This window comes from Mucor mucedo, assembly GCF_025094135.1.
Source record: "Mucor mucedo strain NRRL 3635 chromosome Unknown EV154scaffold_72, whole genome shotgun sequence".
In the NCBI taxonomy this organism is placed as follows: Eukaryota; Fungi; Mucoromycota; class Mucoromycetes; order Mucorales; family Mucoraceae; genus Mucor; species Mucor mucedo.
The window spans coordinates 1-15,146 of record NW_026252356.1 but is presented as its reverse complement, the minus strand read 5'-3'; the positions used below and the strand labels follow the sequence as shown (position 1 = coordinate 15,146).

The window sequence follows — 15,146 nt, the reverse complement described above, 5'->3', positions numbered from 1 at the left end:
GACCTCTTGGTGTCTATTGAAGTCACTCGTACCAAAATTTTATCTCTTTTAGGCAGGAGAATATATCCCGATTTTCTTTACTTCAGTTAGGCCTTGTAAGTTTTTTGTTGTGAGGTAGTTCCTCATTTTATAATACTGTTTGCTTCTAATGTAAAGTATTTATTTAAAAATACTAAGAATTCTAAATGTTATGTAGATTGACTAACAATTGCAGTAGCTGAATTAAAACTAGCTGTAGCTTAATTGGAGGTTAATTTGCAATTAAATACTTGATTGAATTCTTGAAGAAATGAAAATAACACGAGAGGAAGCAATATGTATGCTTTATGGCAAAGAATATAGCGACAAAAATGCCGCCGAACTTTTGAAAACAATTGACGAAAAGGAATTAGATGTTTGCTATGAAACTAGTCCTTTAAAACCAGTACTTGCTCCACTTTCTAGAATTCTTGCTGAACCTCATCTCTATAAGAGATATAAGCCAAAAAATGATAAATAAAATTAATGATACTCAGGAAAGGTTTAAACGAGAAGTTTACTATAGTTATAGCGTTGAATTTAATATAATAAAAAACAATAGCTAATGCCTATCATAGTTTAATACTTAATATATGCTAGAATTGAGAAGTACTTGTTTATTTAGTTCATTAAAATAGAACTGATATTTTATCATATATATAGGGTGGGTATCAATGGGGGGGGGAGGGTAAATTTAGCAACTATAAAATATAAAACAACTATGCTTTTGATCTTTGACGAGGCGTTTTTCTACAATTGAAGGCTGATAAGGTACTGATATCATTGAGTACACAGCATCTTTCAAATTCTACTGCATCACAAGTATAAGGAAAACAGTCAACTATTAGTTTTTCCATTGCATCGTTATTTCTATAAAAAACAAACGTAATAAGCACTTATCAAGAGCTTTAATCTTTAAAAAGAATTACCTTATAAATTCTTGAATGTTTACCGGATCAGTGGAGAGACCAGCATAATCTATAATGACCATACAGACTTTTCGTTTTGACGAGGAAATAAAATCAATCATTTCTAAAATAAAGAGTGGATTTATCAATATTAAAACTTTTAAACTTAATGGAAACATACATATATTATATATACTTTGGGTATTACCATGTATATGTCGTATATTTTCAAGTGTTTTAATATCATCCTTCAGGTCTCTTGTGATGATGTCGCTGTTGGCATTTGATGAAAAAGAAACAAAACATTTGTTCACATTTGATCTTCAATATAAACTATCGACCATGCTCTGAATGTTTTTGGCCCGATACTGCGCGGCTTTTATTGACTTTCGCACATATCCAACGAGTAAAAAGTCTCTTTTTAAGTTTTCCATGTGTTTTTGAAAGTCAGGCAGTTTGGTGACATTATTCAAAATGACATTTGCTACAACAGAAAGAAAAAGTAAGTACGGAGACACTCATAAAAATTAATTGTTATAAGACTACCATGAAATTCTGATTTCAAAACGTGCAACTCTCTCATTCTAGGAGTGCTTCCTGCTCCGTTTCTCTTTCTTGAAAAGGGTGTCTGAACATAATTCACCTTTCCTTTACGGAAATGAGTAGACCTCAGTATTTTTTTCAAACGTATTTTTTTAATACTACTTACAGGAATTTTAGCCAATACCAGCAGGACAGTATGATTACGACTAATTACAGTCCGTGAGTTCCAAAAACTCGAGAACCCTGCCTAGGGGGTCGTCCTCCTATAGCAAAGACTAGCCGCAGTCGCAATATCGCAATACATCTTTTTTTCATTTTAGCGTTTTTGAAAGAAACAAGAATCATTACTAACTAACCTTTTTACATTATTGGTTACTTTCATAATATAGAAGAAATATGTTAAGAGAAAAGGAAAAGAATAAAGTGTGTGAACCAGCTTTATTTGTAGGCTGATAAACAAGCTTATGTCAGGATGATTTAATTGATTGTTTCATCATCCATAATGTTTGAGCCTTTACCTAAAATAGAAACACTTGCAAAAACCTCCCAAGCGAGTCAGAGATTGGTAATTGTCTATCTGCGTTCCAGTAGTAGCTTGTAATGATAGTGAAGCATATTTTATGGAAAACATAAATCGATCATCCTATGAAGTTTAGATGATATGGCATGTCAATCAACGTGTAGACCTTCACGTGATTCTAAAAAATACGCTTGAAAAAAATACGGAGGTCTAGACTTTTCCGTAAAAGGGTCATAAGGAATTCGGTTAATTGGAGCCAAAATGGGACTTTTTTCAGATGTTTCCAAACAAACTTCAAGGTCGCCATATTCTGCTTGCTTTAATTACATTTTCAGGATTAAATTCAAGTCAAAACCAACAACTTCAAGACTTCGGAGGGAGGATTCATATAGAACGGCAGATCTTCTTCGACTTCTTCACCATTCACCTTTTTCTGAACCTTGACGTAGTGCTTCATCTGTCTGAGCAAAAGAATCTGGTTTCTTGTTCTTCTTGAATCATCAAAACTGAATATGAGATCAGCTGCAGGTACTTTGGCTTTGGGATAGGCAACCTTGGCTTCAGTGACGCCCTTGACAAGCTTCACAATATCTTTCATCAAACTTTGAGATATGACACCCCCAGACCGATAATAGAATTGATACATCAATTGATGTATCTTATCCCTGAAAAGAAAAACCTCACTGTTGACAACTATGGGCGCTTGTTCTTCAATTTCGTCGACTACAGCTTCCGGTTCATTAACAATGGATTCACTGAATTCAATGTCTTCATCAAAAGGTTCATCTTCGTCCTCGTCGTCCTCCTCGTCACTGTAATCTTGGCATTCAGATTCGTCCTCTTGATGAAACACCATACGATTCAGACTGATGCGAGTAGATCTAATCGATTCAGGTAATGAAGTAACTTCTGGTCCATTTACTTGCATGAATGCCGTGTTGCTTGCGGTAATGGGTGCCTTGAAAGTGAAGGCTTCAGTAATTTTATGTGATTGTTTATGACGTTTGACATCGCTTGGATGCTCGAAGCGCTTACCACATTCATTGAAATCGCAACGATAGGGGTTTTCGGTTTAGTTGGTTTTTTCAGGTTGATTATTCATAATCCAGGAAGTAAAAGAGATAGAGATATAGTTTTTTTTTTCTTTTTTTTTGACTTTGAGGTTTATATGCAAAAGTTTAGAGTGCATCTGCTTTTAGGTGGCACCTAAAAAAAATTTAAGCAGAGACAAATATTTAGATGGGTAAAACACATTTTCTTTATAATTAATATCCCATCTGAAAGGTTAGGATTGTTTTTTATGTTGATTATAATGAGAATCTACATATATTAAATTAAAAAACATAACAGATTCTGGATTCAACATTTTTTTTTTAGGTGGGGGCGGGGAAAAAATGTCACAACCTGTACAAAAAGGTTTTAGAGCCAATAATAACCTGCCGCTAATATCATTAGCCGTGGTCGGATTTTGAAATAACCCACTGTTTGTGCTCACGATTTAAAAAACCGCGCACAGACTATATAATCGTTAGTAATGGCTTGAAATAACTTCATCCTTTTTTGTGTACTTGGTAGAACTACTTGAATTTTAAAATATACATTAAAACAAATATTCTTAAGATGCGTGACCCTTTGTAAAAATAATTTATCTATTGAAAGGCTGGAAATATTGATTTGAAGTTGTTTAGAGACAGCCTATGAAGACGCAGCCGGAGGCTTAATATCACAAACCCTGAAAAAGGATAAAAAAGTTTAAACCTTTTTTATGTACTAAGTAGAACCACTTGTAATTTTGAATATATATTATAAAGTATATTCTTAAGATGCGTGACCCTTTTTAAAATTAATATATCTATTGAAAGGCTTGAAATATTGATTTGAAGTTGCTCAAAGCCGGCCTATGAAATTGCAGCCGGAGGCTCAATATTACTTACACTGAAAAGAAGATAAAAAAGTTTAAACCTTTTTTATGTACTAAGTAGAATCACTTGTAATTTAGAATATATTTTATAAAGTATATTCTTAAGACGCGTGACCCTTTTTAAAATTGATTTATGTATTGAAAGGCTTGAAATATTGATCTGAAGCTGTTTAGAGCCGGCCTATGAAATCGCAGCCGGAGGCCCAATATTACTTCCACTGAAAAATTTTCTTAAAAAAAAAATAAAAAATCCCCCCACATAAAAAAAATCTGGCTATGAATAAATTTCCTTTTATATTACTTGTACTAGTCGGAGATGAATGCTCAAAAATGTCACAAAACACGTTAGGAACTACTGAAAAGCAGATGCACTCTATGTACTAAGTAGAACCACTTGTGATTTTGAATATATATTATAAAGTATATTCTTAAGATGCGTGACCCTTTTTAAAATTAATCTATCAATTGAAAGGCTTGAAATATTGATCTGAAGTTGCTCAAAGCCGGCCTATGAAATCGCAGACGGAGGCCCAATATTACTTCCACTGAAAAATTTTCTTCAAAAAAAAAAAAAAAAAAATCCCCCCCCCACCTCACCCACCTACATTAAAAAAAAAATTTATCATTTCCATCTCCGTCTTGGGCTAACTTTAGGTACCTTAATTTTGTTTACTGCCTAAATGTACGTAAAACACGAAATAAAACACAAATTAACAATCGAAAAATTAAGTAGTCACAAAGATATTTCTTTTACTTGCCCGGGCACACTTTGAGGCTTAAGCTTTATCTTTTATTTCTCATGTCTACCATCGCTATTGCTCGCAATCCCGCTTACGATCTTCTTCTTTTAGAGAAAGATAGACGTAGAGAAGAAGAACTTAACCGTCTTACTAGATTCAGAAGATTTGATCAGACAATTACTTTGGACGATATCAAGGCTGCTTTAGGTAAACGCCACGACGAAGGCCTCCCCGTACCTGATCGTCCCCGTGCCATCAACAGGTTCAACGTCTTCTGCCAACAAGAAAAGGAGAAGTCTATTGAAAAAGAAACTCTTGTCCAACTTGCTTCTTTTGACGAAGATACTGGTATTGGTGAAATTGCGGGTGAGCAAACCGTTGCCAGTGGTTTGACAACTCAAATTTTGGCAGCAAAGTACCGAAATTTGACGGAAATCGAAGCTGAGACGCTTGACGCCAAGGTTGTGTCGTTGAGCAACATCAGGAGAATGGAATCTCGTGTGAATTCAGGGTTGACAGTACGTGAAAGTTTGGCAATCTTTAGGATATACATCGATACCTTAAACTCGTTGTATGGATATGAAGTTGCCTGTGTTTTTGGTCGAGCAAAATCATGGAGAATCCTTTCTGTTGGAGGTTAGGTTTATAATAACTTTTTTTTTTTTTGGAAAACATTAAGCTTTTATTATCTAGAGAACGTGGGGTCCATGGACTTGGAACGATGGAAAAAAGAAGCTTATCTGCATGTGAACCCTAAACCCTTTGAAAAAGGTACGCATACTACAAATATATAGGTGGCAATAACTCTAAGTGATAAGCTTTTATTTTTTAGTTCCTGTTCATCCTTCGGTGATGATCTTTAATCAAAGGGTTTCTCAGGCCAAGGAAGCCATCAGGAACTCAATCAGTAAGATCAAAATTATCAAGGTTTGAAATGCCTTGTCTAATCCTATCATATAGACGAACAATGCCAAACTACGCGGGACACAGTACCCTGGAAGCATATGGTGAAGATTGAGGACCTGAGGGGTAAGGTTCTTACCGGAAATAACGTTATCGTTGAAAACTGGCCGTTGGACAACTGTGACCATAAGAGTTTCATGAAGCGAGCTAATTTTGTGAAGGTTGAGGCAAACTTGTCTCAACTTAAGTTTAAATTGCCTCGTCATTACGACAAGGAACTTGATATGGACATTGACAGTTCCTAAATAAAATGTCTAAAGTTTATAAAACTTATTTTGGAAAGCATTAGCCGTGATGGTCATTTATCCGATCATAATATCAGCACTTTTTTTTAAAAACATGATATGCAAAATAAGGTGCACCACTGTGTTCTTTACGTGGCACTGACATCTAAATACAGTATAATATGTCGGTATTGATTTCGTTTCCATCATTTATATTCAATATATATACTATGTCGACCCGGAGCTGCTAGTCATACTAGCAATATCTATGCAAAACCAACTAGTGTTCAAGTTATAAGCATTATATAAAACCCAAGTGAGAATCGAAAAGTCTTAAAAATTAAGTGGTGGTTGACTAAGAATCGAAAAGTCTTAAAAATTAAGTTGTGGTTGACTAAGAATCGAAAAATCTTATAAATTAAGTGAGTGCCTTTGGCTTGAACATAATTACAGATTCATTTCTTTTTTTTTTAAAAAAATGTTTGTATGATTTACAAGGTATATTTAATAACTGTACAAGGTTTATAGAATATCTGTACAAGGTTTATAGAGTAGCTGTACTAGGTTTATAGAGTAGCTGTACAAGGTTTATAGAGTAGCTGTACAAGGTTTATAGAGTAGCTGTACAAGGTTTATAGAGTAGCTGTACAAGGTTTATAGAGTAGCTGTACTAGGTTTATAGAGTAGCTGTACAAGGTTTATAGAGTAGCTGTACAAGGTTTATAGAGTAGCTGTACAAGGTTTATAGAGTAGCTGTACAAGGTTTATAGAGTAGCTGTACTAGGTTTATAGAGTAGCTGTACAAGGTTTATAGAGTAGCTGTACAAGGTTTATAGAGTAGCTGTACAAGGTTTATAGAGTAGCTGTACAAGGTTTATAGAGTAGCTGTACAAGGTTTACAGAGTAGCTGTACAAGGTTTATAGAGTGGCTGTACTTATTTCATTTTACCACTTGTAAAACAAAACAAAATTGAGCAGCATTGACAAGGTTTACGTAATAACTGACAAAAGTAGGTAGCGAAACAAAAAAAAATGCACTATAAGTAACAAACGTTGAGATAAACCAGCCCATTAACACTATTTTTATCTGACCTTGGCTTTACTTCATTTATAAAAAATGCCTAGCATTGCCATCAGTAACTCCATGATCAGTACAGAATATTCTTCATCATAACGACCAAGCAGTATCTTAAATGTGCTTTTTCAAATACAGAGCGCCTCTTCATATAACGCGCCCTTATGATGGTAAACATCTAATTCATTGGACTGTCGTGCTTATAGATATTGAAAGAAAAGCCATGAACACCCTAATGGCCTCAAATACAGTAAGAATGTCGTAAAGCCTATCAAAGCAATACCAACTCAGTAATCGACAACCATTTACATTTTGTTTAAGAAACTAGGCGGGTTGTGAGATTCGTCAAGTAGTAGAGTGTCATAAGGATTATTATAAAATGTCTGAGAAGGGTATTTAGCAAAAGGTGAAGGTACATACAAAAAAAAACAAAAGGTGAAGGTAAACAGCTTGGGGGAAAGAATTGCGTCACTTTTTAGAGAAAGTAGATGATTGTCATGACGTACATTAATTTGATTGGTGAATAAAGGTGTCATCGACAGAAAAAAATTTTTTTTTCTACTTCAGCTTTTTATTACAGGGTCTGGGCAGTTTCTGAGAGAGACCCCACTTTTTTTTATTTACAAAATCTCTCTGCTAACGGCTTCCTTGCGAAATAACTCACGTTTACTCCACTTTGTATTTGTCAATGCTGTGAGTGAGGTATATTAAACTGAACTAGTGTTCGGAATAAAGATCGAAACTCTCGAGCGAGCTTCGATCGTGTTCCAGTCGAAGCTCGCTCGGATGCGTTTTTTTGCAGCTCGAGCTCGCTAGAAGTTTCTTAAGCTCGGCTCGGTTGCGAATACGATAGCTCGAACTCGCTCGCCCTTTTTATTACACAAAGTGCACGTCAAAGTGATGTTAATTACAGAAAATTATGGTAATAAAATTGTTATTTATTGAAATAGAAGTTGGAAAAAGAAAAAGAAAAGTTTTTTTTTTCACCAGCCTTAACACCAAATTCGGATAATTAAATCAAACTATTACTGCATCTATAATTATAATACATTTGGATTTGTGAACATGAAAGTTTAAATTAATTCTGCTACGTCATGTTACTATGGTTGCTGTAAAAAATTGGCTTAGTTGGGTATAGTGTGCAACACTGTTTCATTTTCTATGGTAAATGTGTTTGTTGGTTGTACAATTAAATAAAAGTCCAAAGCATTTTAATTGGAATTATTAGAGCATAAATAAAAAAAAATGGTAAAGGGAAGAAAAGATTAAAATCAAGGGGAAATGCCATCTGTAGTCTTTCAAGGACCTTAACTTTAAAGTGACTACTATCGACATTTTAGCCGAGCGAGCTTCGAGCGAGCATCGATCGAAGCTCGCTCGAACCCAAAAAAAGTGGCGCAAGCTCGAGTACAAAAACTCGGTTCGAGCTTCGTTCGAACTGGCGCAAGATCGGTGCAAGCTCAAAAAGTTCGAACACTAAACTGAACATATGGCATGCCTACATTATTTTGTTCAAAACTAAACTTTCTAGAACCTTTATACAAGACATGATTGCCCATCCAAGATTTTGAAATTAACGTAATTACATGGAAGATTTATGGCAAAATTTTTCGTAACAATTTGCGCTGAATATGTCAAGGTTTGTAGTGTCTGATAGTGTATGCACAGTTGCTGAGAGCACCTCGTCAGGCTGTTTTATCTATATTCCTCGATCCAGCCTTAAATTAATTTTTTTCGAGCTTAATAAAACTGTACTGTCTGTAAGACCTTTAAATTATGCTTCGTTCACTCAATTAGTTATGTAGCTCTCAGGGCCGCACAATCCCTTTCATGTTTGAATTACCAATTGTGGTGACCTAGCAAGGCTATAGCCATATTAGAGCTAACAAAGGTTTATCCATGCTGATACCATTTGTGATATAAGCTTAACAATAAATGTCATAGTAAGAACTATAAGGATATTACATCACAAGTCTAATTTAGTACGTCTGAGAAATACTTAAAATTTAGTTTAAAGCAAAGAGAGTTAAGAAGACTTAACATTTATTAGAACAAGACTAAATTAGTGACTATGTAATAATCATATACATTTTTGGTTAATCAATGATAACTTCAAGATAGCACTAGAGATATGAACACAGCAGACAGTCTTTTATATAAATACTCGTACATTTCATTTATTAATAAAGGACAATCTTATAAAACAGTCTCAAACTACTTCTATAGTCTTTTTATAATTTAAAACCTTACCTTAAAACACAACACCAATGTCTCAACCACTGTCGGACAGATAAAATTCGCGACAAGAGGGATGTCATTATAATCAACATACTGTTTATGTTTGGCCGAATCAGGACAGTTTCCCGTTATATGACCATACGTAAGCACACACACACACAGATGTAGTGGATACAAGCATCGTGTTTCATAGATTAAAGATACCAGTTGTTTCCTCGGTACGTCACTGCACAGTTCATATAAATAGCGGTTGAACTGTTCTTTAAGTTTATTTCATATGACAACATGACCTTATATACTATAAATATCGGAAGTATGGTATGAAAATTCCTTTGCTATTTTCTTATGCTGTGTCATTTTAAAAATGTTTAACATCCTAGGATGCTACTGATATACTTATATATTCGAATTGTATCCTCAAATAATAACCCATTGATGACTCGCGAGTTATCTTATAAATTCAAAGTTACCGCAAAATTACATAGATTTCATGTGCATAGTTTAAATCTTGTTAGTTAATTACACTTTATACTGTCGCTTATAAACATTAAAAAGTGTTGCAACCGAATAATATGGGATCCATTATGTTGAATATTTATATTCAAAGCCATATAAACAGAAGTTAACGTAAAAATAATATTTCAAGAAAATAAAATGTTAAGTATAAAAAATTGGTTTATCAAGTCCAAATGATGATCTACTAATAATTAAAACGGTATCAATAACATAAGTAGATGCAGAACGAGTTTTTCTATTTAATAAATCCAATTGATAACATAAATATTAGCTTTGTATGTTGAGTTAATAGGAAACATGCGATTCTAAGAACTTTATGCATCGTATACACCTTAATTACGATAAAGACAACATGCTGGCAATTTTTTTCAAGTTAAAGATTTTAATTGTGCAATTATATTATGCTAATTGTTATGGAATATGTATGGTCTTTTAAATTTATGTCCTAGTACATACAAAAGAAAAAGTATCATGTTCTTGAAGAGATTTTAATGCAATTCGTATTAAACTTTTAATTAATTTATCTCTTACCAAAAGTTTTATATTTAGGATATAGCTTTCATTTAATATATTGTCAGTTTTAAAGTGTTGCTATTGTTTTGAATGGCATTGATTTATTAATATCATTGCAAATCAAATATTCGTAAATAGCGATCTGAAACTATTCCATAAAGTGATGCAATTTATTTTAATAAGAAAGTCTACTGACTGTATAGATATTACAACAAGTATTTTTCTTTACAGTTACTTAAAACTAGATGTAGCTTACAACTAAAGGTATGATATAGCCACATAGCTATTGGATTTATTAAATAATTGAGACATTTGTCAAATCCATTGAACACTTGTTGTAAAACATGAAACTACCTCAAAAGAGTGTTCTGACATATCACTGTTGTGGACTTTAATTTTGTAATTTAATACGACAGACTTTTTTTAAATGGATGAATCTAGATAAAACCAGCGGTGTGCTATAATTGCTTGTAGCTTAATTTATAATACATATTATATTTTAAAATTGTTTAACATTATAAAACCACATTCATTCCAAAGAACATTTTTCATCCTTAATTTTTCAAAACTAATTTATTTAACTTCTACAACATCACCGTCAGCACCACCGTCAGAACCACCGTCATCATTCCCATCTTCTTCTGCGCCTTCATCAACCAAGTCGACATCGTCATCGAGTTCTTCTTGCTCCTCAGCAATCCTGGTCTCGTTGTTGCTTCGATAATGAACCAGGTGGTGATCTGTGAAGATTTTCCACCTGGCGTTGACTTCTATAGCACGTTGAAGGATTATCCAAGCACCAGTTCCTTCAACGTGCTTTTTGATCGCCGAGTCTAAATGCTCTTTCTCCTTGGCAATACCATGGTCAAGCCAAAAGATGTCTCGCTACATTGATTTTAAGGTTATTATTATCATTATTATCATCAGATAAATAATCTATACTTAATATACCTGTAATCGGATTCGTTCTTCCTTCAAGCTTTTCCATCTTAGCCAAAGCGAGACATCTTTTGACCAATTCATATCCCAAAAGCCGTTCTCCCTTTCCAATACGAAGTCCAAGGTGACCAACTGTATATTATCTATTAAAAACGTCGGAGCTTCGTTATACTTCTAGGTAAGAAAGAAAATACATGTTAAACCATACCTCCGTACGGGCTGTTAATCAGCTCCTGGTTAGCCGCGTTATCCACGGAGATAACGTCAGTCACCTGGGACTTCTGCTTCCTCATAGCTTCTTGAAGCTTTGCAGCCTCCCGAGTCCCTAAGCAAATAATAAAGTTAAGTGATTGGTAATAAATTAAATACTAAACTACGTACCGATATGGCCGCTATGAAGCTTATCCCCAAGGTCAAAGTAGACTTGAACGTTACTTCTCAAAATATCTCGATATAATCCCTCTTTGACCTTGAGAAATGCCAACCATTGGGACTCGACAAACTGGTAATATTCGGGTTCCAAGAATGTTGGTCTTTCAGAGACGTTACGACCGGCAGCCCTCTCCACATCACAAAGATACTTTTCAATCTTAGGTAACTCGCTGCGAAAGTAGGACCTACCGGTGGAGCTGATGACAGAATCGTTTTCGTTGCCACCAAGGATGTTCCTAAGAATCAAGATAAAATAGTGAATATGTTAAAAATTAAAAAAGATTAAATAATAGTAAGACTTACTTAAAGCTAAGATAGACGCTTAACAATAAAGGAAAAGTATGCTCGTCTACATAGCTTTTCGGGAGTACGTTTGATAAATCGTACCCGGAACATCCTCGCTCCCCAAGATTAGCCACTTGCTTGGCGTAACGCTCCTCAACATCCCGGAGATGTCCAACAGACCACTTCCCAACCTTCTTGTCAACACTAGACTTTTCAACAAATAGTCGTCCAATCTTTTCCTTCAAGATTTTCGTTAAGAAAAAAGTATTCCATTGGATTAAGTACTGGTATAATATTGTCTTTGAAAAAATTGACGTACCCAGGTTGTGCTTGATAGCTGTGTTCCTGTACTTAACAGCCATGTACAAGACATATCGCCGGTTCTCGGCCATCATGGGTTTGGTTATGGTAATGTATTTGGCCAGATAAGACCAAATTCTTTCCATGCCTTCACCGTCAGTCAACCCAAAGTTTGCTATGTACCTCGGGTTGTAATTGACCTGACAGTGCATTACATGGGCGTAGGCATGGAAGACAGACAGACCCAAGCGGTCAGAACCGGCGATTCCGGGGAAGTTCAGCTAAAACTTATAGATTAGTGATATGATAATTGTCAATATTCGATATAACATACCTTGATACAACTCCGCACATAAAATATTCGACACTTCCGTTTTGAGCCAAAAAAATAAATAAACCTACTCTTTCTTCGTTCAACGATTCTTTCATATTTTATTACACAATTTATCATGCCACTTACTGACATTACTAACAAAGTCTCTAGAAAAAGCAAGGAACTTTCAGATTTCGATCGTGGAGTCATTTGCGGTTTGGCAGAGCATGCCAAATGGACAGGTGCCCAAATCAGCAAAGAATTGGGCGTTCCTAGAACAACCGTTGTTACGATTATAAAAAAGTATCGAACTGAAGGGATCACAACTGTCCAACCTCGTCCAGGAAGACCAGCAAAGCTGACAGCAAGAGCTGAGCATCACCTGACGCTTTTAGTTCGAAGGGACTCTTTTGAACCTTTAAGTGTTCATATGCAAAATCTTGCGAAGGCTACCGATCCAATCAGCCTGACGACATTGAGGAATGCACTTCGCAAAAACGGTTTTTATTCTTGCAGACCTTCCAAAAAACCGTTTTTGAGTCTTAGACATAAAAAAACGCGAAGAGAATGGGTCGACGACAAGATGAATTGGACATTAGATGACTGGAAGAAGGTAATCTGGTCCGATGAGTCGCGATTCGCACTCAGGCACAACGACGGTGGTGTGAGAGTTATTAGAAAGAAGGGTGAAAGGTATATGGATAGATTTGTTTTACCAACATTTAAATTTGGTAAGGGATCAGTGATGGTATGGGGATGTTTTTGGGCAGGCGGTTTGGGCCCTTTGGTGACACTAAAAGGGTCTGTCGATCAAGAAAAATATGTCAATTGTTTAAGTCAAAACTTTCTCCCTTGGCTTGAACAATTGACAGAGAAATATGGTCATGACTTTATTTTCCAAGAAGACGGTGCCCCATGCCATACAGGAGGATATACGAGGTGGTGGAAAGAGAAGGCTGGGATTACAGGCTTTGAGCGATGGCCCGCTCAAAGTCCCGATTTGAATCCGATTGAGAACCTTTGGCGCCTCCTGGGACAAAGGATTGCTAAAAGAAGAGCCCAGCTTCAAAATCTTAATGAATTGGAGGTTGCACTTCATCAGGAATGGAAGTTGTTGGGGGATGAAGTGTGTCATAAGCTTGTAGAAAGTATGCCCGATAGATGCCGGGCAGTAAAAAAAGCTCGTGGCTCAAATACCACTTATTAACGTAAAAAAAAAAGTTTCTTTTTACAAAATATATATATATATTGCTATTTTGTCAAGTTTGGTAGAATTTGAGATACCTTTTATTAACAAGTTTTTGGTTTTAAAAAAATGCATGACTAAAGGAACTCAAATTTTTGTGAAAAGTGTCGAATATTTTCGGTGCGGAGTTGTAGATGGCTCCAGTTTGCATACAATGTCATACATGACATGTAAAGGAACCTTTCTACCAAGCTGGTTCTACACAGAGGCTATAGCAGCCAATAAATACTTAAACCTAAAATAGATTAATAAATATCGTTTTGTTAAAAAAAACAGAGAAAAGCGAATGTTACCCTTCCCCGGCGTCCATGTCTGCAAGTTGGAACACAGTATCGTGTCTTGCACAGCCACTGCCAAAGATACCTCGAACAGGATAGATAGCCGAGGTGCGGTTCTGGTGCACCAGGGCTTGAAATGTACGTGGCTCTCCCACCGTGGCCTTGACGGGCAGGCCCTTGTCGGCGGGGGTCTCCTTGGCAGTGATATTCTTCGTGGTGGTGGCGGTGGTGTTCTTGGTAATGCTCTTGGTGGCCTTTCCGGACTATATGAAAAAAAATTAAATAAAAATTGATGCATCGAACGATGATATCCCATGGTTATTAGTTACCTGCTCAGACTTGTCAAACCGTTTGATCAGGGATTGATCCATCCACATGGTCTTATACCCACTAAGACTAGAAATCTTGGATAATTCGTTATCCTGAGCCAACGATTTGGTACCCTTTAAGCGGAAGTTTTCATCCATCATCATGAACTGCTTGTCGTTGGCATTTACTGAATTAGCCTGATGAGTAAGTCAAAAATTCGAAGTTAATAATGGTTTTTTTTTTTGCAAACCTCAGGACAAGCAGGACATGATGTGGAAACTTCCCCTATAACCTGCTGTTCAGACAACTAAATCATCTTGTTGTACATAAGGATGCTATTGGAGCATCCTTCAGCCGAGAGACTACTCTATATGAGGGTTTAGAAAATGTAGCACACAACTGTTTATAATCTTACCTTCTCGGTTCCTACAGCCCAGTCCTTATAGAACTCTGCAATCTTCCCAGCAGAGCCAGCAAAGATGTTTCTGAGCTTGATGAAAAGATCACAGAGACTAAAATGTACTGCTCCTGATGGTTTGATGGGCGACAAAGGAAACATTCCTACCTCTACCAAAGCAATAGGCAATGTCTTGCACAAGGAGCAGTACGCAAATACCTCGTTTTCTTGAATTCCTTTAACCAACTTTGCATAAGTATGACGAATATTGAATGAAGACTTCACTTACCCGAAACAAAAAAGAAATTGATCTTCACCAATTTGACAAAGTCATGAGAGCACTCACAAGAATTACTTAAGCCGGGACCAACAGCCATCTTGTTGGGCATGCCGCCATTACTACTCAAAAAAGCCAGGTACTTTTTTGGCAAGTACTTCATCAAGTCCTTCCAAGCAGCAAAAAGCTTT

At 35.8% G+C, this 15,146-nt stretch overlaps 4 protein-coding genes across 4 annotated transcripts; 2 read left to right on the top strand and 2 right to left on the bottom strand.

Moving 5' to 3' along the window:
- Positions 1 to 27: 27 nt before the first annotated feature.
- EV154DRAFT_514989 (uncharacterized protein) lies at positions 28 to 601 on the top strand (the record flags this gene model as incomplete). The annotated part of the gene is made up of 2 exons (XM_051602208.1): positions 28 to 150; positions 218 to 601. A coding segment is annotated over exon 2 (206 nt), but the record flags the coding sequence as incomplete, so codon positions are not given.
- A 136-nt stretch (positions 602 to 737) lies between these two features.
- Positions 738 to 1,851, bottom strand: EV154DRAFT_544570 (uncharacterized protein; the record flags this gene model as incomplete). The annotated part of the gene is made up of 4 exons (XM_051604609.1): positions 738 to 888; positions 948 to 1,050; positions 1,123 to 1,247; positions 1,826 to 1,851. The coding sequence occupies 4 exons, from the start codon at positions 1,849 to 1,851 to the stop codon at positions 738 to 740; spliced, it is 405 nt and encodes a 134-aa protein (XP_051455670.1).
- Positions 1,852 to 4,709: 2,858 nt separating this feature from the next.
- Positions 4,710 to 5,858, top strand: EV154DRAFT_565501 (uncharacterized protein; the record flags this gene model as incomplete). The annotated part of the gene is made up of 4 exons (XM_051605903.1): positions 4,710 to 5,286; positions 5,344 to 5,421; positions 5,483 to 5,557; positions 5,611 to 5,858. 4 exons carry the CDS (start codon positions 4,710 to 4,712, stop codon positions 5,856 to 5,858), a joined length of 978 nt encoding a protein of 325 aa, XP_051455669.1.
- Positions 5,859 to 14,022: 8,164 nt separating this feature from the next.
- On the bottom strand, positions 14,023 to 14,840 carry EV154DRAFT_514981 (uncharacterized protein; the record flags this gene model as incomplete). The annotated part of the gene is made up of 4 exons (XM_051602207.1): positions 14,023 to 14,235; positions 14,302 to 14,478; positions 14,532 to 14,588; positions 14,697 to 14,840. Coding segments are annotated over 4 exons (591 nt in total), but the record flags the coding sequence as incomplete, so codon positions are not given.
- Between the last annotated feature and the right edge of the window lie 306 nt (positions 14,841 to 15,146).